Source organism: Amblyomma maculatum, chromosome 8, assembly GCF_055883805.1.
Source record: "Amblyomma maculatum isolate TAMU_Amacu chromosome 8, ASM5588380v1, whole genome shotgun sequence".
Taxonomy (NCBI): Eukaryota; Metazoa; Arthropoda; class Arachnida; order Ixodida; family Ixodidae; genus Amblyomma; species Amblyomma maculatum.
This window is the reverse complement of record NC_139351.1, coordinates 101,531,211-101,554,541: the sequence shown is the minus strand read 5'-3', so window position 1 is coordinate 101,554,541 and position 23,331 is coordinate 101,531,211. Positions and strand designations below refer to the sequence as shown.

The window sequence follows — 23,331 nt, the reverse complement described above, 5'->3', positions numbered from 1 at the left end:
CTCCGGCTGCTGTGTGGAGCAAGTTTTTTACACTAGTTCTCAGCCATGCAAGATGATAGCAGTTCATGCAGCTGAAATAAACAGCTAAATTAGACTTCGTCACTGGCAGGAAAACAAATGGTCTGCAGGCCGCTCATTGAAGATTACAGTTCTGTGTACCTCAACGTGGTGGCTTGCTCGTTGGAGCACAGCACTGCCAGACATAAGAGCATGGCATAAAATCCCAGCTGTTGTGGCCCCTTTTTGATGGAGATTAAAAGCAAAGTACCCATGGCAGACGGGATTTCTGGAACACAGAACCTCAGGTATGTTGATCTTAGCCAAACCAAATAGTGTTGTTGAATTGCCACGAAACAGGTGCTTTTGCAAAGCACCTGTTTTGATTGCAACAGTTGATTAGGCACAAATTTACGTTCACCGAAAACATTTCAGCACATCTGGCTGCTTGTAATTTATCCGATGTAAAATCAGCTGGAGGTTTGAAATGTGCTAGCTGTGTGAGCAATGAATTATGGAACTAATAACGTAGGACCCACTGCTCCAGAGAAAATATGCAACATGCCGTGTTGCATAGCGTACAAAACGGCTGAATAGGAAGGTGTAGTGATGCAGTGCATTCCAGCCTATTCTATGGACAGTTACTGTGCCCTTTCGCTGTTCTTCAAAACCACCTTATCTTCATCAAAAACTTGGTTGCCACTGAGGACTGCATGATTTAAGACATGGTGCAAGTCTTCGTGATCACAGCTGGTAGCAAGTAACTGCTGTGACACGGCAGCAATGCCATGAAGGTGGACGGGAAAGGAAGAACCTATGATGCCACTAGTGTTCTGAAGAAATTTTGTTGTAGGCCTAACTGATCCAGAGGTAGCCCAGAGTTCTTGTTGCTGCAAAACATGAGCATAAGCTGTGCATTGCTTATGCGCCTGCTTAAGGACAAGTTTTACTCTCAGAATGCTGTACAGCTTTTATGTAGTTATTCCTTTGCATTCACTGGTAAATAATGCTTGCTACAATGGCATGACAAGGTAACAAGGCTGTGACCACCCTTGTGATGGCTGCATTTGGATGCACTGTTGTGAAACATTTTGCACTGATATTATGTTCAGAAATCTTCAAATATATTGGAATCGGCAAACAGATGGATTCGGATCACAATGAATGCACTGGGTGGTCAAATATTTGGAGGCTTCCACCATGCTTCCACTATGGTGTGCCAAGTGTTGCTTTCACTTGTAAACGAACTACTTATCAAATGCTACCTAGACCCTTCCTTATGTTCCGCGTCAACACTTCTGGCAGCATATTGTGCATTGTGATGGAAACGCGAGTCCTGGTAGAGAACATTTCGCCAAATTTGTCCCTTCATTAGAGATAGGTGTTCTAGTGTATACCAGTAGTAAATGGACAAAGTGTAGCATTGACCATGTGAAGAGGCAAGAGTGATTGTGTAATTATTCAATAGTCAGCCATTGATATTGTAGCCACAAGCTTCACTTCCAAGTGATGAAGCAGCCTCTATTGACTTGCAGTTCAAATTCCTTGCCACACGTAGCAAATTTCCACTGAGCCTTTTTAGTGGTTTTGTTCAAGGAAGGGAAATGGTTAAATGAGCATGCACGAATTCTGGATGGATTTTTTTTTGGTTAATGATACACAAGAAGTTACTGTACATGAATCACCACAAAGTTTTTGCCAATGACAGCTAAATAACACATTGACCAACACCGATCTGTGACGTATAGCTGGTATAGCGCGATCCAGTGGCGCTTCTGTCGCCAGGCTAGGCCGATTGGGGGTGAAAACTAGGCTTAGTGCCCATAGGAATACATGGTCCCGAAACGTTTCAGAGCAATTTTCTAATTTCACGGCACACCTATGATCTCGTTATTTGGTACAGAGCAACCACGAACATCCTAGAACAGATCACGAAAGTATGAAATCTCATTAACGAGGCGAAGTATTTTTAAAATACCGCGACACGCATGCGGGTGCGAGTTGGGAGGGCTACCCATAGAAACACATGTAAAAACAACTTACCGCAACATTTTACTCGTTTCAGCAGCGTTGAACCCTTCTCATTCTTTGGTGAACGTCTCGTATCACGCCCCTACATCATGTTGCATGTCGCACTACATTCCCTTGCAAGTACTGCAAGTCTGACGACTTGCGGGACCGTTCACAGCACGATAAACTGACCGCGCACAGTTGCAGACGGCAATGCACCACCGGCGCGGTCGCTAGCAGACGCTCCGGAGCTGGAGGCGGCCGCGGTGGGTATCGCCAGCTGCGCTGTCGTCTGCTGCAATGCGCGACACTCGTTCGGTCCGTATTGTCGTACGGCGTTTGACAACTGCCTTTTAAATGTAATTCTGTCTAGAATGTATCACTTGAGGGACAATATTATCAGGCTAATTTACTCCACGCGGCAGCATATCAGACTGTAAACAAAACTACGTGATTTGCTACACGAGCATTTTTGGGGGTTTCTGGATTCACAACACAGTTTCGGGGAGTTTTAAAAATAGACCGCTTCCGCAGTGACGCACCATACTTCTTCAAAGCGCTGGCCAATGTTTAACGACCGGCCACCGCTTCTGGTGCTCTGCGAAACGAGAAAAATGTTGCAAGTTGCGTTTACTTGTTTTTATGGGTCGCCCTTCCAACTCGCATCCCCATACGTTTCGAGATGTTTAAAAAATACTTCGCCTCGGTCATGAGATTTCATACTTGCATGATCTGTTCTAGGATTTTCACGGTTACTCTGCACCGAATGACATAGGTGTCTCGTGAAATTAGAAAGCTGCTTAGAAATATTTCGGTTCCATGTATTCCTATGGTGGGCGCTAACCCAATTTTTCACCCCCAGTCGGCTGCGACGCCGCGAGCGCCCCCTTTGTTTGTAAACACGGTGTTTGTTTATGATTGTTTTCTTCTTACCTGTTTCAGTCCCTACAGTTGAGCGATGGCTATGATGTTAAAGTTAAATTTAGGCCATGTGATGGACGAAAAACTTACAATCACTGCTTTTCACAGGCAGGTGGCTTTAGTGTTGTAATGAATTAAATTTACAGAGCAACAATTACATAGCTGTTTTTTTTTATTCCTCACGTGACATGGACTTGATCTCACAGCCATTGCTCGGTTGAAGCAGAAAGAGGTTAAAGAAATTTGCTTATAAATTATCTGACAGTTGAGGGCAAATACTATGTAGTAGTCCCCATTTAGTAATGCCTCGCACATCATGCTATGAATAAAACACGCAAAAAAATAAATAAATGCCTACACTCCTTTCATTTTATGGCCATGCCACTATTCACAAAAATACGCATTTACTTTGTTTTCTAACACGTAGGCTATGAAACAGTACTGCAATTTGTAGCCCTTGTGTTAACCTGGCCCTATGCTGTTGTCACTCGTTCAATAAGGAGTGTCACCTGTATTCATTCGTTATTTTGGGACTAGCCAAGCTGAAGCCATTAGCATGCTAAACAGGGTGTCTACCAAGTTGGGGTGTTCACGAAGGCTCTCGCTCGCCTCGCCATTTTCCCGCGAGTCAATCCCGCACATGGGGCTATCTATCCCTCCACAGCTTGTCATTTCTGCCCGGCCAGAGCTAACCTTGACCATATCATATGAGAAAACAAGGGGAGGTCGGTGGCCATCGAACAGCCCATGTGCGATCTGGAGGAAGCACGTGCACTGTCCGTCACTTGCTGGGATAGTACCATAGATAATACATTTGGCAGCACAACGCGGGAGGAAAGGACGCATAATGCCGTACTGTACAACCCGTGAAATGCCAGTTCGTTTTTATCGCGAGTTTAGTTCCCTTTAAATAGAACTGAAACTAATTTTCCCTGATATAAGCACAGATTCCCCAAGTTTTCCACAAGATTTTTTAGGTAATCCAAATTCCCGCTTTTCCGGTTGGTGGACACCCTGGCTCTAGCATATTGACCTTTGCAAGAACAGAGTAAGGTCTGCAAAGAGAGTACATACAAGGATTGAGCAAAGGTTCTTGCAAATGACTCTTCAATAATTAAAAGGTACTGGATAGATAACGTGGAAGTCTGGCTGGGTTCATTCAAGAGTTCATATAGTAGTAGTATGATCTCGGTTCATTCAGTGACTGTATGCTTCCAGGCATTCCTCAGCTTCTTTTCAAGTTAATGTTCCTGAATACATAATTACAGGGAATAATTACAGCGCAGCATAAGCACATAAGAAAGGGGACACCACGGACTCCTGAATAAAGGTTCCTGAATAATTTGGCCAATTTTCAAAAGGGGCTTTCACATTTTTCACATGCCTTGCCCATGCTCCTTGATTCTGACCAGGATGTCAAGAAATCATGCCTTTTCCTTGACCCACTTCTGCTCCCTTCCGCTTTCTCGAAGTTGGTCATTGTTTTCCTTAGCATAGTCACCCCTCATTCTCCTCATTTTACGTCTAAACTATTTGTTAGCTCTTGCACTCATGGCAGCCACAGATATGTTTTGAGTAGGCAGCGACTGTAAGTCCAAGAGGGACACGTAAACCGTGCTTTACGTTCCCCATTTTCAAGCAATGCAAAACTGGTGCAAGTTGAAGTACATTCACACTCTTGCTGGCTGTATATCCACAGTATTCTTTAGAATGAAGTGTAGAGCCCCCTGGGCATTTTTAGACTTGCCCCAATAGCACAAGACGTGGACTGTTCAGGAATACTTGATAAAATAAGGACGCAAATATACAAACATGGAAGTGTGCAACTTTGCAAAAACCGCTGTGGCGTAAGCCTCTATATTCAGAATGCCACAATTCAAGCAAGAAAGACACAAGCCACAATGGTATTGTCCTTGTATTGACGTATACGTACATATGTATATATTTATAATATGTACAGGATAATTCATTTTAGACTACAAAAGAAAAAACAAATATCTCTCTATTTCTACTAGAGCGTTCTTGGGGCCTGTTTCTTTTTCTTTTTTACACAAACAAAGCTAGTCTCTAGATGGCTTTCCAACAGCAACTCTGCAAAGAATGTAGAACATCACAAATATACAACATTTGTGCGTGGTGTTCCAAGTGGGAACTGCCATAAACAAAGTGAGCAGGTGGCTGAGAACAAGCTCGGGAAGCCCACAGCATTCAGGCTGTGCAGAGCCACACAAAGAATTGTCCACGCCTAACTGCCCGCGGTTATTATGATGATGCAGAACATGCATTTCTAATCCCTCCTCATTCCAGGAATACCAATAGCATGCAGCGATGTCAGTCATTTTGGAGCTATGGGACGCTGAAGCAGTGATCTGCTCAAGCGGTGAAATGCTACAGTACGTAACACAGCATAAGATACTTGGTTTCAAATTTAGCCCAAAGCTAGGTTGTCTGATGGTTCTGGACTATTATTACCTATTGTCAACAACTTCATTTTGGTACTGTTTTCTTAGTCCAGCTGTTTTCATGCTTTTGTAACACAAAACTGTCAAACCTTCTTCCATGCTTCATGTTTATAAAGCACAAGCTTGCAGTGTTTTTACAGTAAGTGCACACACTCTGCAATCTGCCAAATTAAAGACAGATTACAGGCCTGTGTTTTGCCAGTGAGGCTGTGAAGAGATGAACTGCACGTAAGTCCATGAACGGATTAATGATAACTGCTGCAACTACAGTGATTCAGTAAAAATAACTCGGCCCAGAGGCTTCTGTATAACAACTGCATTTCTATGAGAGGACGCTCTGTATCTCAACAAACAGCTACGATGATCCATGAACCAAATGTTGGAACACTCATGTTTTGTGCAAACATCTCTGCCAGCACCGCTGGTTGAATTAGAAAATACTGTCATAAAAGCCTGCTGTGGCACGGACCATAGTGTCACCTGTGACGTTTCAGCATTACCACCATCTGCTTTTTTTTCCTTCATACACGCTCTTGTCACTGTAGAAATGTCCTTTTTTTTTCCTTTTTCTAAGTAGACTAAGAAAAAATAACTAAAACAGCCTATATATATTTATATATATATATATCCATCTCCACTCACCAAACGAGTGGACTGTGTCACATGGCCCATGCAAGCACATATGTATTAGGCAGCTTGTCATACACAGGGTAGGTGACTAGATTCGGCTAATGTGCCACCCGCTGCATGAAAGGGAATAAAAAGGCACAGCAAGTGCTGAATGACGAATGGAAACACTACTTGGTGGAGAAAAGCCAATGATGGGGCCAACCTCAGATACCATGGCTTTGTTACCTGCCTTTTGTATAAACTACGTCTGGATCCTTGTCCATAATGTGGGAGCTCGGCTTTGTAAGAAAAAGAGCAAAGCGTAACCAAAACCGCATTTTTCAAGCTGTAGCTACTTCTTTCAGGTTGCGCCGTCATGCAGTTTTTTTGTTTCATGCTTTCCAGGTTTACTTTCACCACATACTGTTGCCATGCAAGTCTGCCACTGCCTGTTGCTCAGGAACTCCTCTCAACAGTTGGAGCATTACTGTGGGCAGCAAGGAAGAAAAAGACCTAGAATCTGTGCTGGCCACATCTCCTGGGGTCATAGGTCAGAGGAAAGCACGCTAGCCCAATCTAGCCACCGTTGCAAGCACTGGCAACTGAGGTCAACTCAGAAGTTGGCTTGGCACCATGAACCAACGCGACGTGCAGCTCAGCGGGCCAACTGAGTGATGAGTGCAGCACACATCTCGAAGAACTCCATGGTGTTGTGGACCTGGGTGTAGTTTGTCTCGGCAACGCCTGCACAAAACCAAATTTAGCAAGTTCAAACATTTGCCTTCACCGGCATGTCAAGACCATCCTGGTTACCTCAGTTGGTAGAGCGACTGCCCCGGAAAGGCGGTGGACAGGGTTCAATCCCCGGAACAGGACGAATTTTTCTTTAACTATAAAGTTTCTGAGAAAGCTGCGCTTGGGTGGATGTCAATGAGTAATGACTCCCTTATTACTAATATGGCTATGTTAACTTCATCACTGAAAAGGTGGCTTTACATCGAGATAAGTTTGGAAAATGCATCCACAACCCAAGCAATCAGAGCGCTGGAACATAGGAAGAACAAGAAGAAAGAGCACAAACTATGAAGCGGTACATCACGCTTTGATATGTTAGGGCCAATGTTTTAACCTACACCAGCTACACCAGTGTAGGAAATCTCCTAAACCTACAATGGAATTTTGCTGCGCTGGTGTAGCTGGTGTAGATTAAAAAAATGGCCCTGTTGCTTCAAAACATACCAGCACCTACAATGTTGAAAAATATGCGTTTGCAGTTATTTCTTACAACAAAACAAGTTCCTGAGTGTATTCTTTGAAGAAAAACAAAAACCTAGGATGCCCAGAATTGTCAAACTACCCTTGAAGAAACTTGTTTCCACCCCCAATTTCTCACCTAAAAAAACTATTTCCAAACTTTCAGTTTGGTTTCGTTTATAGGGTTTAAAGTCCCAAGGCAACTTCACCTATGAGGGATGACATAGTGGGGTTGGGAGGCTGCAGAAATTTAGACCACATGAGATTCTTTAAATGAGTAGACACACCAAATTTTAATTATAGGTTCTGTTTTTTTAACGATATGCAGGAAATCCCTGAACATGAACAGCCATGTGGATTGCATGCAAAAGTACTGAATAATAATTAAATGTTTCCACTCATGCAGTTTTGTTTCCGGTTTCAACAACCAAATGATACCACTTACAGTGGAAACTCGTTCATAAGTTTTTCACGAGACGGGGAAAAAAAAATCGTAACAGCCAGGATAACGCAACAAAGAGGAAAGTTCCGAAAATGGATGAAAACAGTGCAGTTTTGACTTGAAACTATTTATTCAGATTAAAAACGAAAAAAAAAAAAGCTTAAAATAATTGAGAATGGTGGATTGCCATTTCTTTTGCTCGCTGGAAAGCACCACGCATTTCTCAATAGCTTGGAGGGCCGCAATGGTGTGGCTGTCGCTTTGAGATGCGACATATCTACGAAAGCTTGCTTGCGAGCTTGCTTGAACCAGGTGAGAAGAGCCTCATCGAGGTTTACATACTTGGCGCCATGAGTCTGTTTAGCCTTTGGGCCGAAAAGCGCGGCATTCCCTTCTATATCAGCGCGCTTTGAGAAGATGCTGTTAAGCGTAGAGGGTTGCAAACCAAGGTCTTTTGCAATATCCACTCTCTTCTGTGCTGGCTGCCTGTCGACTGCATTCAGTATGGCTAGGTTTTCCTCAAGGGAAAGTGCCTTCCGCTAGCGAGACGCGGCATCGAAGCACGACAAAGAGGTTACGATGTTACTTTGACAACGTTACATTCAACTCGACTGTGAAGGGGGGAAAAAAGTGGGTTCGAGGCTATGGTGGCATAACGAGTTGATGGTATGGCCATCTAGTGCCAGCCTCTCCAACGTGCGAGCGACTTCTTGCCGGTAAGTTTGGTAGCCAAGCCCGGGCAAGACTTGTCAAAAGCCAGAATGGCGGCTGGAGCGCATTACTCAAGCGAATTAGGGGAACCAGGTTGCGATGTATCATGCGAGAACGTATTCATGGCTACAACGTAAGAGCGGCGTTCCTAATACATTGCATCCTATGCCGGGACTAGAAAACGACATAACAGCCAGGAAAACACAGCAGTGTGGAACGTAATGGCGGGCTTCTACTGTACTTGTTTTTGGTCATGCTAGCCATACAAAACGTGCAATATGGTCACTGCTTTATTTATTTAATTTGCACCAACACTTACGCAAGCCTGCCAGAGAGCTGAAATAATAATAAAAAAATAATCAGTGATTATATTGCAGTCTTTCTTTTTTTCCTGACTCGCATTACCTACACTTCCTCACGATGTCACAGCTGCTTTTCAGTGACTGAAACCGAAACCGAAACTGCACAAAAAAAATTATAAATTATTAACCTGGTATAAGTGAATTCCCTTATCCACGTCCAATATCCAATATTCTGATCTCTCCACTCTTTCATTATGCACTTTGCCTCCATCGAAACATTCTTTCTTCCTCCCAAGTTCAAAAGGTATAAAAACCTGGAGAAAGAAGAGCTCTGCAAACCATTACAAACAAGCCTTAATAATATATGGTGGATCGTTGCTGTAGTTGGTCAAACATGATTGAAAACGCAGCAAAGCACAGAACAACAAAGAAACACACACACGCAGACAAGGACAATAAGTTGACGCGAGAGATTTTAGGCGCCTGGGCTATCAAGACTTCTGGTGAACAGTGTGTCAGTACACCTTCTGTATTCCTATTGGAGAAGGAAATGAGCATCCTGTGCATACCGGCAGGGTGATGAGGTGAAGAAAGAAGTTAGCTGCAGGCAGATGCAGTGAAGAGAGAAGAAAGTGCACAGGTCTGGAATAATTCAACGGTCAGTGCAGCACCTTCCTTTTCTGTGTGTGCATTACTTCTGTGTTGTGCGCTCCGCTGCGTTTTCTATATCATCCACTCTTAAAGTTACCTGCGTGCCCTCTCCTACACCAGCTGTCTTTGTGCTGACTTTCATTCTCTAACTACAAACTTCATATATAGAGAGCAAATCAGCCAAACTTAATTTGAGTTCGCCTTCTTGCTCCTGAAAGCTGTAAACCGCTGACGCCTTGAAATTCATGAGCTGATAGAGACTCCCGTCTTCCTTTGCAGTAAACATAGCTGTTTGTTTCTGCTTTCACATGCTTACATACAAATCACAGCATCCATAGCACGGGCTTTGCAATATGTTCACTTTTTCATTACCAATGCCGATGCAATGGGAGGAGCAATTTCAGTCGAGAAAACGCAGCAGAAAAGGTGAGGCTGCTGTTGACATGCAGCTGTCACCTCTGCATTTGGCGCTGCTCCGGCCGGCTGGTGTAAGCTAAACCTGTTGCACTACTACGCGCTCAGGGGACACTTCAGATAACAGAACACAATAGTTGCGCTGCAACTTGACAACAACTGCAGCCAGAGAATGACCTAGCAGCATACACTCACTTGGGTCTTGCTGTACTGCCTCCTCATTAGCTGGAAGGGACTTGAAGTCAAGGAGGAAGCTCTTGTATTCCACCTGGTACAGTTGCAGACTCATCTTCACCTGCGGCGGAAAATGTGGCATGACTTCATTAGGCTCTTCCATTCACTGGTCGCACAAGTGACTAACAGCTTACCGGGCGAACACTGTTTGGGTTTTTCCGGCGAACACGCACATGGAAAGGATTCACCACCTTCCACTCCTGCACAAGGGACAAAATAGAAAACTTTGCCACAAAAAGAAATCGAGGAAGCAAGTCAAATGATGTGGGCATGGACTTTAAATCACAGTGCCTAACCATTATGTGGCCTCTGCAAGAGTGTGTGGCAGACGATTCATAAACTCATTTGTTGCCAGAAACAAGTTTCCTCTCCCAGCACCTCCACATGCCTATTTTGCACAGCAGGAGGAGAAAGGAGAGACTTCAAGCTCACCACTTGACTGACGTTGGATGCCCCTGCTTGTGCCACTGCATTGTGGCCCACAATGCTACCCTGTACGCGTGTACTGTGAAGACAGCCAAAAAAACTCAAGACACCAGCACCCATTTTCCAACTGCACAAACTGCTATCCTGCGACTATTCTGCCTTCCCACCAGGAACGCAGAAAAAGACTTTGCAGTAGCAGGACTGCTAAAAAAAAAAAAAAAAAAAAAAACCCGAATTCAACAATAATTGCTTGGTTGCATAGCAGAAATAAGCCCCAAAATAAATTGAGGGAAGGAATGTTTGGGATTGAGGCATGCACGAAATTGAGGCCCCCAGGAACCCAAGAAGCACCACCAAGCAACCCCAGGGCTCTATGGAAGCCAGTTTGAGAAATCCTGACATGTAGGACGGCACCAGGTGTGAACTACATCAGTGTGTTACTCACAAAATTGAGTGCCTTCATGGCGCGGTAGACCTCATTCATGATGTCATGGGGCTTGCTCTGTGATCGAATGCCTGCGAGGGCGAGAAAAAGATGTTAACGGGTCACCGCTGTGAAGTCACCATGATAACGGCAAAGAATGTTATCGAAGCAGATAACAACCTCAGTTAAAGCAAGCCGCTGCTTGTATCAAACAAGTGTTTGCCATTCCATTTTTACAAGCCTAGTTGAAGCGACACTGAGCACAACACCATCCAGGTAAAGTGCTCTCAGCAGAAATTGGTTCTCTAGCTTCCTCTAGCTTTTATGATGCATGTCCGGTGGCAAGGAAACGTTTATTACTGAGAAAACTGCATTTGAAAACGTTTCCTGCCAGTAGATTGAAACTAGTCCTCATTGAAAGGGACAAATTTTCATTGTTGAAATGAACAGCAGTGTAGACTAGCCTAAGAGATTCATGTCCCTGCCACTTTATGCATTTTACCTGTGAAATTGGTCACGGTGATTCTTGAATTTCATTTTCTTTGTCTAGCTTACAAAGCTGCATTTTCAATGAGAATGGTCTCTCTGTGATGTGCGTGTGCTACCTTATGTCAACAAAGGCCAATATCTATTTGCCCTCGGTGTCCTGTCAACTGTTGAACGTTGTGCTGGAAGATAAGAGGTGGAGTCACTACATTACAAGGATGTGCAAAGCAAAGCAAACACACACCCAATGAGGTGTTGCGCAAACTGGAGGGTGCATGTGCTGTAGTGGCGTAATGTTGTGTGTGGTCGTGTTTACTGCACGCGGTAGAAGAAAATAACTGATTTCTTCAAATAAATCAACTTTGAAGTTGGTGCAACATTTTCATTTGAGGCTTTGCTTGTCTACACACGTGCCTACTTCCAAGTGACGTAATTTTCATACCTAGGGTTGACCACTGGCTTATTAATCGCAGATTTTTCGTTACAATATTACAAAATGAATGAGTTATTGTGGTCCCGCGGGATTTGCTATATCGAGATTTGACTGTATCAGGGAGTAAGGCAATAGCAGGACAGAAGAACGCACCTAGATGCCACTTTGCCCTCTTCATGGGGGTGCCCTTGCGATCCGCTCCATTCCCTCCGCTGAGCATCCTTTGCCGACTCCCCAAGCGCTCTGGATGTGGCCTCTGTGGGCTTTGCTGCAAGATGGGGTAACCAAAAAAGGACCCTGGCCATTTGGCAGAGAGTAAACACAGTTGGCCAGCAAACAATAACCCTTCTGACACCTTCCACGATCCAACTGAAAGTAGTTGAGGAGAATCTGTACAGGCTTTCTCACTTTATCTGGTACCACAGAGTCTATCTCCAAGTTGGTCAGAACTTGTTTGTTAATCAATCAATCCTCCAAATTATTCCTGAAGACTCTGCCAGATAGCTTAGCTTTGCGCAGATATTCTAGCCTTTTTGATACATGCACGTAAAAAAAAAGCAAGAAACAAGAAACATTCTGCGCACTGGAAACCTTGCTGAAGTTAAAATAAACATTATGCATGCACACCATAAGTTCAGAGTGACCCAAAATTAACAAATCCATATGTTTTGAATTCTCTTGTTATTTTCTTTTGCTGCAGCTACCACAGAAGGCCCTGTACCATTCTTAAAGAGACAGTCTACTGTAAGAGGCAAGCATAGGAATATTGTTACAGTGCGCGGCTGAGTTGTTAGGAGACTACAAGGATGTTTTTGGGCGCTGGGTTGAACGACAACACTGAAGCTGTTGTGTTGATGTGCACTGGTGTTCCGGAGGTGCTCCCGACTTTGAAGTGAGACTCTTACAGCTTGTGAGCGCCCCGTAACAATATTGGCATACTCCTGAAGGACACCTTTCCATGTCACAACAACAATTAGAGAAACCTGCAGTTTTTCATGACTTGACATTTCATATTGGCAATGAAAATCAGGCTAGAAACAACTGTGGCAGCACACCATGATCAATTTTCGAGTTCCTGGTTGCAGTCGGAAAGTGCCGCCAAGAGTGGACTTGCTGGAGTCGCCTAACTTTACAACAAACTTCAGGGGACCCCAAAAATCTCTTATCATAAGTCTGTCTTAAGAGAAGTGCCCACACACCCAGAAAGACTTGCAAGTATGCTACCTGCATCAAAAAAGCAGCCTCCCAGAGGGAACGATGATTGCCAGCTGAGCTTTCAAAATTTTACTGCATCATGCGTGTGATGTGAGCTGAACATTGATAACATGAAACCGGATCACATTATTCTACTTAAAAATGGCATTTGTCGAGCTTTATTTTAACCATCTCCTTTTCCCACTGTATTCCAAAGTGGCTGCTGTCCACGTGTTCAATTTCCGATTTCTACTTCCTGCCCTGCTCCGAGTTCTTGGAAGGTGCCCAGCAATGTAGCCATGGACCTCTCTTATCTTTCTCTCCTTCAGCCACTTCACACACCTTTCCATATACAGGAGGTGCATCTGGCCCGCTGCACTTGACAACTTGCGTCAAGGCTCTAGAGATTTTAATAAGCCCCTAGCCAACTAGCGGGTGCAACATGCGGGTACGCATAATGCCCAGATCTGATGCCAGATCGTCACAGCAGGCGTGACGGTGCCCTGCCATCTCTCCGCAGGAGAGTGCAAAAGAGCTTCCCTCCAGTACTGCACAAAGGAAGCCATCTTGTGGGAGGAGTGCTTTCTTGGACAGAAACATTTTACGTAGGTCTATTTTTCTCCTCTTTTTTAAAAACCCCCGCTGCCCAAGCTATGGGCAGTCACTGTGTCTGTGATGCCACGGTTTTAACGGTTTCTGGTTATATGAGAAAGTGAAAATCTCTTGCAGAAAAAAAACAATTGCTTTAAGTTGTTCTGCCGTGTTTCTGCACCTGTGGAAAAGCTGCTATTGATTGCCACAAAGGCACATGCTTGATAAGTCAGAAGACAGTCCTTCAAAGCATACACGATACAAATGGATACCTTCCCCCATTCATAACTCATATCCTTTCGATGCAAGAAAGGCAAACACAAACTGCTTACTATCGATGGAAACACTGCGTGGTGAAGTGAGTAGCCCAGAATATGTGCCCACATGGGGCCTATCTTAACGGCTCGGCTTTGCTCTGGCCACAACTCACATCAAGCAGGGCTGCCGTAGGTGGGGGGCTGGAGGCCAGGTAGAAGTCCTTGATCTCCAACTTGGCTGTCTCATCTTCGATGCGCTTGTTGTCTACCACCAGGTTGTAAGCAATGGCCAACTGGTCGTGCGGGTTGCCACTGAGCAACGCACTGTGCAGCTCCTTCTCTTGAACACCAAACTTCTACTCATGCACCATTGCAAAAGGAAAAACACGTGTTAGGATCTGCCGTTCAAAAGTCAAGACCACATTAGCAGGAAAGGAAAGCAGCTGAAAGCGAATGTTTCGCTTTCTCATGGTGCCATGAACTTGAGCTGGTGGCAGTCTACTAGTATTTGGCACTGGTGACAAAAAGAAACTGACGAAAACATGCCCAGTGAAATGCATGGATTCATATTCTGTTATGTACCCTTCCATTCCTGCTAATTTATGCATCACAAAGTAATGGTTATGGGCTTGGTAAGAAGGCAGCTATGGTACAAACACTGACTCATTCTAAACTCTGCCGTCTTTAATGCTATCTTATTTACACTGAATGGTCTGCACAGCAGTATCTCACTGTGCCTGTGTCCAAATAATCACTCACTGAATCACCTAGCTGCATCTGAGAGGCAGGTGCAAAGGCTGTCATACCCTAACTTCCACTAACAACTAATCCTGCCCCCATTATTCAACCTCCAAAGATGTTTCAGCTACAGCTACATACTTGCACTTTCCAAATATATAGTATATTTTACAAATGAAACATGTGCACAAATGCTTCCAGCATCATATTCAGCGCCATTACGCTAAAACCTATTCTGACAGCTGTTTGACCTTAACCTACATTGGGGAATGGGTGTTAATGCTTCGAAGTGCCACGTACACAATTGTGGACATTGCAAACTTGCACTTGTTTCTGAAGGTGCATATAACAATGACTTTATGTGAACTTAGCACCCTTCGAAATCACATATTATAGCACTTTCAATGTTAACTAAAGGACGCAGTAAACACTAGCTCACAAAAAAGTGTGCCTATTCTCATGCAGACTCATTTTGTAATCAGTGACCCCCCCCCCCCCCCCCCCCGTTTTCTAGTGCCCTGCATATCTTCGACACAAAAAATGATTCCGATTCCTTCTTGGGTGTCTATTTGACAGCGTTTAGCATTCGAATGCTACAGTTGTCAACCGTTATAACACTTCTCGCTAGTCTCTTGCGAGTTTTATCACAACAGTGCAAGGCGAGAGAAACTACCCGTACCTCACAAACAACTTTCACAGCATCCATGTCGATTATTGAAGCGTCATTATCATTTGGCAGTGGGAACAGGTAGGCGGGCAAATCTTTCTTAAACCAGTCATGGTTTCTGAAAATAAAAAAAACAAAGGTGCCAGAATTGAGACTGCAGTAGGAGGCACTTCAGCCTATTTTGTTTTCAAACTTTTGCAAGCTGGAACATCAGGACCACGACCACCTTTATTACTTGCGATCTGTTCACTGGCGCTGCATCCATAGCCCCTGATTTGTTGCTGCTTGCTTAGTGTGCCCAAGCGCTGCTGCCCTCCGTGGTTCCACAACTCACCCCCACTTACCCCAACCCAACGCCACCGTCGGTCGCGTGTTATTGTGTTGTGGTTGCTGTAATGCTTATTCCTCGTGCGTGCGTGTGCACCTTGGCAACATGTTTTGGCTATTAAGGCGAAAGCCTTTCTAGGCTCATGGAACGAAGTTCAGTGCCCGAGAGTTGCGTGCTGATGTGTCACTTGTCAATCATCCTGATGCCATTATCAGAAAAATAGAAATCCTGTCTCCACCCTTTCAGAGAACACTGTAGAATCTGTACTGGAGAAATGCGTAAGCCTGAGAATTGCTGTGCTGTCCGTGAAATGCGTCAGCGGGATTCTGCGTGGAACGGATACTGTGCCTTTCCCTTCCTGTAAACGAATTGTGCAACGCCGGTGAACTCTGGTGCATTTTTCGAAAAGGGGCGTGCAGTGTACTGTGTGCTGCAGCAGCAATGCTCGGGTTTTCGCATATCTCCCCGGCGGATTCTGCAGTGCTCTCAGAATGTTTTTGCTTGGTGCCAGAATAAGAGCCGGAAATTTTATTAGTGCAAACAGCATTTAGTTTTCGTGCACACCAATGCACCAAGGACACAACCGAGCCTCACATGTAGAATGGCACTGCAGGCTGCTTATCCAGAAATTCATGAGGCCATTTTTCGAGAATTTCACCTCCTACCTTACAGAACGGCATGCTAAACAGAAGGACATCAATGCTAAACCAAAATCACGCAAGGATTTGAAAGTGTAAGACGTTTCCCACTGGCATAAAATAAATCATGTCTAAGGCAAAAACTCGAGTCTGGCCATTGCTTATTACTCATTTCCATTCTTTTGTAAATTTCATTGCTAACGGTTAACAATCAGGTGAACCCACCCGATTATAAAATAGAAGGTGTTGAAGATGCGCTTTTTGTTTTAAATAGGCAGAAAGTGGCGCGGCTTCACCTTGCAATGTTGCATAGCACAAGCAGTCTGTAGTTTTGCGGCTGTGCAGGAAATAAAAATTACTAAGCAAATAGCATCGCCGCTGCATCTACCAGTACTGCCACTTTCTCTACTTGTTTAAAAATCAAAGAACTGCAACTCTGGAAAAAATATCGCTGAATGGTCTATGAGGACAGCCAGCTACGAGCGCGAGACGCCGCCTTACGCAAACGTGCGTTCTCAGGCACCAGCGAGCCCAAGAGGCCTGTAAGCTGGCAGAACATGCTCGTAGCGATTATTACATGGCCACAGAAAGGTAATACATGCCTATAACGACAAGTGGTTTTGCTCAACAGCGACTATAAAGCACACGTTGGCAGAGCCACTGACTAGGGAGACATGGCCGGACTGGCTATCCATACTGTAGCGGCTTCGACGGAGCGTGCCGAAATTAGGGGAAGTTGTGGCGCCACCTGGGGTGGTACGGCGTCCCTACTGAGGAATCACGTGATATTTTCGCAGAAACGCGCTGCCATAGGAGGCAGCGGGGTGAAGAGGCCGGGAAGTAATAATGTCGGTCGTGATCAGGCAGGACACAGTCTAACATTAGTAGAAAGAACACCACCTAAAACTCGCAAGAATATACATTGCCCCAAACAAAACGCCTGTCTACACGACTGTCCTAAATAGATGTAAGCATGGAGTGTTTGTGTGCCGTCAATCAGTACTACAGAAAGAAATTAGCTGGATTGGTATACTGTATGCCACCACAAATAAGTGGGCACTACAGCTTGTGTAGCAGATGCCTTTATTTCTATTATTCACTACTCTAATGCACAGTTTACACTCTGCAAGCGCTCACCAAGCACAACTCCCATAATATTGGCCCAAGATTTTTCTGGCCTGGTCTCTACCGTTCTGTCCGTCGCTACGTCGCCGCTTGTGAGCTGTGTCAGCGCCGTAAGATACCCTCGCTTCAACCTAGTGGGCCCTTGCAACCAATTCCAGTGCCGACAGAGCCGTTTTCTCGTGTGGGCCTCGATCTTCTTGGGCCTTTTCCGACATCGACTATTGGAAACAAGTGGATTGCTGTGGCGACTGATTATACCACCCGATATGCTGTAACCAGGGCTATCCCTACCAGCTGCGCCTCCGACGTTGCTGACTTTCTTCTGCATGATGTCATCTTGATTCATGGCGCTCCACGCCAACTGCTCACAGATCGTGGCCGCTGTTTCCTCTCTCAAGTGGTTCATGACCTTCTCCGCTCATGCGCTACTCGTCACCAGTTCACCACGGCCTACCATCCGCAAACGAATGGTCTTATTGAGCGCCTCAATCGCACTCTGACCAACATGCTGTCTATGTATGTGTCCGATCACCATCATGACTGGGATGTCTCCTTACCTTTCGTCACGTTCGCCTATAACTCCTCACGCCATGACACCGCCGGATATTCTCCCTTTTACCTACTCTTCGGCCGTGACCCTTTACTCCCATTCGACACCTTGCTGCCTCTTGACGACTCTTCCTGCAGCTACGCTTCGGATGCCATCGCCCGCGCTGATGCTGCCCGCCACATAGCTTGAGAGCGTCTTGGAGCGTCTCAGCGCTCTCAAAAACGTCGTTACGACCTTCATCACCGAGACGTTCACTACCCTCCTGGTTCCCTCGTACTTCTTTGGCACCCGGCTCGCCGTGTCGGTATGTGTGAAAAACTTTTGCCTCGTTACGTGGGCCTCTACTCCGTCTTGCGGCAAGTCACCGATGTGACCTATGAGATCGCCCCTTTACAGCCCAAGAATCCTTCCACAGCCCCTCATCCAGAACTCGTGCATGTCGCCCGTCTAAAACCATATCATTCGAGTTCTCCTGTGTAGGACGCACCGGGACGGTGCTTCTTCGGCGCGGGGAAAACTGTTACGGAGCACAGTATATCGAGATGACGACGACGTGCTGATGTGAAGTAGTGAAGAAGACGACGCTCAAGCCTAGCTAACTTCGTTCTGTGGTGTGCGGTGTGCGTCTAAGAGTGAACTAGCGTTTACCGCTGTGTTCTTTCCTTAACAATATCAAGGTTCCAACAATGCCAACTTTTTCCTGAATTGTTTTGTTGGTTTCCTTCATTTAGTGTCTCAAAAAGTGCAATTCGGTCTCTGCAACAAAACCAAATGCTTATGGTACGACATAAAATAAGACTCCTGTCACACGGCCGACGGAGAACTACCTTGAAGTTCTTTGGCCTAAAGGAGCTCAAGGGAGTCATAGGGAGTTTCGCTTCAAAGAAGTCATCGCTGTGTCACACGACCTGCAACGAGCTTTGCAGAGAATCGGCCAGGGGACCATTAGGCACTGCTTATTTTGCACAAGCACGTAACAAAATAAAATTCAGAACAGCTGATACATTCTTACACTTCTCTTTTCTTTTCAAAATGCAATTATCTAGATATACCATTGTAAAATAAAACGCATATGCTAAAAGCAATGAGCACGTATAAACACATGCTTTTTTTTCCGCTCTGTTGGACACCATATGCGGCATCTGGGACCATCGCCACTCTTTTTTGTCGTTTCGTCCAAAGTGGTTATCAGCGAGCTCATGTTTTCACGATGAGTGATAATCATACCGCGCTACTTTACTGCCCGCCGTCTCCACGTGCGAGCTGCTAGCGTGCATGCAACACATCAAAACAAGAGATGCAGGCACAGTCCAAGCGAGAGTATGGTACCATCACAAGAAATAAACACAACTAACTGAGCTGGAATACTCATTTGTTGCGATAAAAACTAATATATTTCAGGGCAAAAATAAAATTATCGAAGAAAACGTTTATTTAGCGACTTGGAAGTAATGTGCCTTTGGAACGAGACTACTCCCTTCACCCTTCAAGGACTTCCTTGAACTTCCTTTCCTAAAGGACTGCCATCTGACATGGCACGCAGCTCCCTCGAGGTAAACACGACCTTGGGTGAAAAGAACTGAAAGGAGTTCAGCCAAACCCTTGTGACAGGGCCATAAGTCTGCTAACAGTTCCATGCATAAGCAATTCAGCTTAGTATTTGCAGGAATGCGCAAGCACTTTCTTCTTGCGAAGTGTGTGTGACCCTTGCATTCAAATTCTGCAAAATTGTGAACACCACCACAAGCCCAGTAACACAACTAGATCTCAATGAGAATCAGTGCAGCAATTTCAGCAACGGCCTAAAATGCCTTGGATCATCTGAGGCACTGGAACACTGTCGACTGGGCTGCAGCAGTGGCCTTACTTTATGTCCTCCATGGTAGCTCGCTTCATGGGGTCCACTTGCAAGCAGTGGATGAGCAGGCTAACGACCGACTTGTTCAGGTAGTCCGGGATTGGAAAAACACCAGCTGCAGGCGTGCAAAAAGCATTCACGTCACTACAACAGGAGCAGAGAGTTAACTATCACAGGGCACGGATAAATTGAGTCCTTGCACAGAAACCTGGCTATGTCCCCATATAGCTGTGTAGAGGCAACTTGGCTAGTCCCCAAAAAGTCTACAAAGAAAATTGCAAGTTTGTACTAATGGTTTTATAGTAGGTTAGAGTGCAGTCCATTTGGGCTGTAACCCAAAATGGGGCATGACCACTGGCCAGCAATGTGAAAGGATTCTTGGCAAACTTATACCATCAGACACCTCCCTGTTTATCTAATGCCGATGCACACACTCAGAATTCCACACTCAGAATTCAACACAGCCCAGCAGGTAATGAAAAATTGCCTCAGGCTAACTCCAGACAGACTTGTCAAAGGCATCACTTAAATCACATCTCCAGTTTTGTATGACCGAATGCAACAGCAGCTTGTGATAGTGATTCAGTGTGTACCACTGATTTAAATTTACGTCTTGCAGCACACAGTACAAGCTGTCATAAAAGCACTTTGGGCATGACTACACAGCTATTCTAGGCAGGTGCTTGCTTTGCACCGCAACCTGTTGTTTGGAGCCATCCACAGCACATAACTAGCATCACCCATGTGGCTAGCAGCAGGCATACGACTGTGTGCTGTCGTGCTAGACTAAGTTGGCACTAAATGTGCAGTTCTCTGGCATCTGCAAAAGGCAGGCAGCTGTCTGCACACAGACAGCTCTCCCTAAGTTTACAGCATTATTACGAAGTAAGAGAACAAACACTTGGCAATTTCTAATCTGATGAAAATTAGTATTAGAGTAACAATTAAGGGCAGAACTTACACTTGATTTTGCGGAATAAGGTTGGGACATGCTCGTCATCAAATGGGAGCTGCAAAAATAGGGTCAGAGAAACAAAAGCCACACAAATCATGAGTGCAGTCAACAAGCGTCACATGAGGTCTGAAAAACAAGAGGCTGCGCTGTCTATTAAATTCTCCTGATGACAACACTAGAATGCATGTGCACAGAATCAGTAATGCCATGGCTTGAACATATCATTTACATGCACGTCATCCTTACACCTGGCCTAGTCTCATATTATCACAAAGATTCGTAAACGAGTTCCATTTTCAACTGCTCCTATATCAGCGGGAGCTCGAAAACACTATCTTAAGAAGAGAAGGCCACATCACAGAATTAGCTCAAGGATGACAGAAATAAAACACTTACCGTTCCACAAAGGAGAGCATATAGTATGACTCCACAGCTCCAAATGTCAACTTCAGGGCCAGCGTAAAGCCTAGGACCAAAGATGACAACAAAAATATCAGGGCATGCAAGCCTTACTTGGTATTGAAAAGCAAAAAAAGAAATGACAAGAATGAGACTTGAACAAGCTACGCACTTTCCAGAAATAACTTCAGGTGCAGCATAATTCGGGGACCCGCAGCTTGTCCTCAGGAATTCACCATCCATCATCATGTTGGAGAGCCCTAGGGAAAAAAGGTATGCAGCAAAATCACTAATTGCATGATGTGTAGGAGCTTAAAGCATCAACAAAAAAGCATTTTAACGCTTTTCTAGCCACAGAGCGAATCTGTTCTGGTACAAAGTCACCTGAACATGAACTCACCAAAATCTGCTATTTTGACATTAAGATTTTGGTCGAGCAGAAGGTTCTCAGGCTTTAGGTCTCGATGGACGACCATGTGCCGATGACAGTATGCCACGCCCGAGATGATTTGTTGGAAGAAGCGACGAGCTTCGGACTCTTTAAGCTGCAACGTCAGACAGGAATAGAAGAATCAATTACTGCTAGCTGTAATATCACAAAACACTTCCTTGATGAGTGCATTAACTAGTGTTCACCTCTGCACCTACAATCTAGCCAACAGTGAACTTTCTTCACAAAGCAGAAACTTTACACCTTTCTGGCAATTCATTGGGGCCGTTGAAACACTTGGTTTAGCACTAAATTAATATGCAAGAATGTGTTCATTTCAGATTCATAACATTCGTGGCTAAGTGTGACATATTTCAGCTTTAAAACTTGTTCCAAACTGCGCAGCTCAAGCTGCATTAGGAACAGTTAGTGCAATGAACAAGCTCTGCACCTCTGGGTGCTTGAACATTATTCTGTGGGAGCTGCCTCACCTTTCCGTGCTTCACAATGTAATCAAAAAGTTCGCCGCCACACACATACTCCATGATCATGAAAATGTCAGTCGGAGTGCTGATGACCTGATACCTGTGGGACAAAGAGGGATAGGACATGCCATTTAATGAACCTGACCTGCAGTTTTGATGTGATTACACAAGGAAAAAGGGGGGGGGGGAGGGGGGGGGTTCACTTACAGTTTGATGATATGGGGGTGCCGGAAGAGCTTGAGGTTTTGTATCTCCCGTCTGATCTTTCCGACGACATCGAGATTCTTTATCTTTTGCCGGTTCAGGATCTTCACGGCAACCTTGTGACCGGTCAGTTGGTGGCATGCAGCTGTTGGGAACGAAGTAATTAGCAGCCACTGGTTTTGAAACCACCAGCCAATAACTGAAGTGGCACAAACATATTGTCTGCGACTCCAGTGTCAAGAAAAAAGCTTGAATAGCGGATTGGGCGGAAATCCAACTAACTGGTTCTCTCCTGATTTACTCACTGAAGTGCTGCGCAAATTAACCTGTTGTCCGTAGGCGAGCAACAGCTGCACGTCACCTATGCTGAAATTTTCTTTACATTCACAGCCGTTTGAGAGAATTAAGACGGCCCGCTGCCGATCAACTCTGACATGCAGTGAAGACCTGTACCTGTAGCCATGCCCAGCGTTTCAAAGCTAATTTACAAACGCAGCATTTTCATTCCTCACACCACGCCGGTATTTGCCAGGTTGAAACGATGAACAAAGGGTAGCGCCCCGCAGCCTAAAAATTTGAAGAAAGCAGCGAGTAGCAAAAAATGTGGCTCGCAAGCCTCGCCGGCCTGCAGTTCGCACTCGATACGTTTCCACACATTTTGTTTTTCCGCGGACGGTCTGCAGTCGGCTACTGCGAAGAGTACTCAACGAGCAAGTTAAAGTGGCGGCATAAGTACACACTACCACAAACTAAGACGTATTGGAAGGTGCACTCACTTTTCACTTTGCCAAATGTACCAACTCCAAGCGTTTCCCCTAAAATATAGTGTCCTATTTTGACGAGTGGCTGCCCTTGAGCGCCTTGAGGTTGCGATTTGTCCGCCATCTTTTCTCAGGCACTGCGGTGAAAACACATGTTTTCGATCTCGTACGATCAGCAAATTGCGTTGCGCTACGTAACGAAGCGGACATAAAGTTATTCGTCCTACGAACTCAACGGGCGCAATTTGGCTACTGCGGCTATCAGACAATTAAATCGTAAACAACTTAAGAAAAGCGTTAAAATCACAAAGTGTTTACCACACTTTTGTAAACAGCTGTTTTCTGTTTAAACAGGTGCCGCCATCTGTTGGCTGC

General features: G+C 45.0%; 2 protein-coding genes across 2 annotated transcripts in view; one reads left to right on the top strand and one right to left on the bottom strand.

Moving 5' to 3' along the window:
- Positions 1-23,331, top strand: part of LOC146182002 (uncharacterized) — a 223,046-nt gene that overhangs the window by 41,300 nt on the left and 158,415 nt on the right. The window lies entirely within an intron of this gene.
- AMPKalpha (AMP-activated protein kinase alpha subunit) lies at positions 4,828-23,315 on the bottom strand. Its single transcript, XM_084577003.1, has 15 exons — positions 22,972-23,315; positions 22,199-22,340; positions 21,998-22,091; positions 21,477-21,621; positions 21,249-21,336; positions 21,074-21,143; positions 20,684-20,732; positions 19,732-19,837; positions 15,236-15,341; positions 13,992-14,174; positions 11,930-12,044; positions 10,879-10,949; positions 10,142-10,207; positions 9,969-10,068; positions 4,828-6,743 (listed from the first exon to the last, which is right to left on the bottom strand). Exons 1-15 carry the CDS (start codon positions 23,078-23,080, stop codon positions 6,655-6,657), a joined length of 1,533 nt encoding a protein of 510 aa, XP_084433129.1. The 5' UTR covers positions 23,081-23,315; the 3' UTR covers positions 4,828-6,654.

Excerpts from the sequence above, each read along its gene's own strand:
- AMPKalpha (XM_084577003.1), bottom strand. The coding sequence starts at position 23,080 with ATGGCGGACAAATCGCAACCTCAAGGCGCTCAAGGGCAGCCACTCGTC. Across the intron at positions 21,622-21,997 it reads ACATTGTGAAGCACGGAAAG|CTTAAAGAGTCCGAAGCTCG; the intron begins GTGAGGCAGCTC and ends CTGACGTTGCAG. Across the intron at positions 12,045-13,991 it reads CTACGGCAGCCCTGCTTGAT|CAAAGCCCACAGAGGCCACA; the intron begins GTGAGTTGTGGC and ends CCCATCTTGCAG.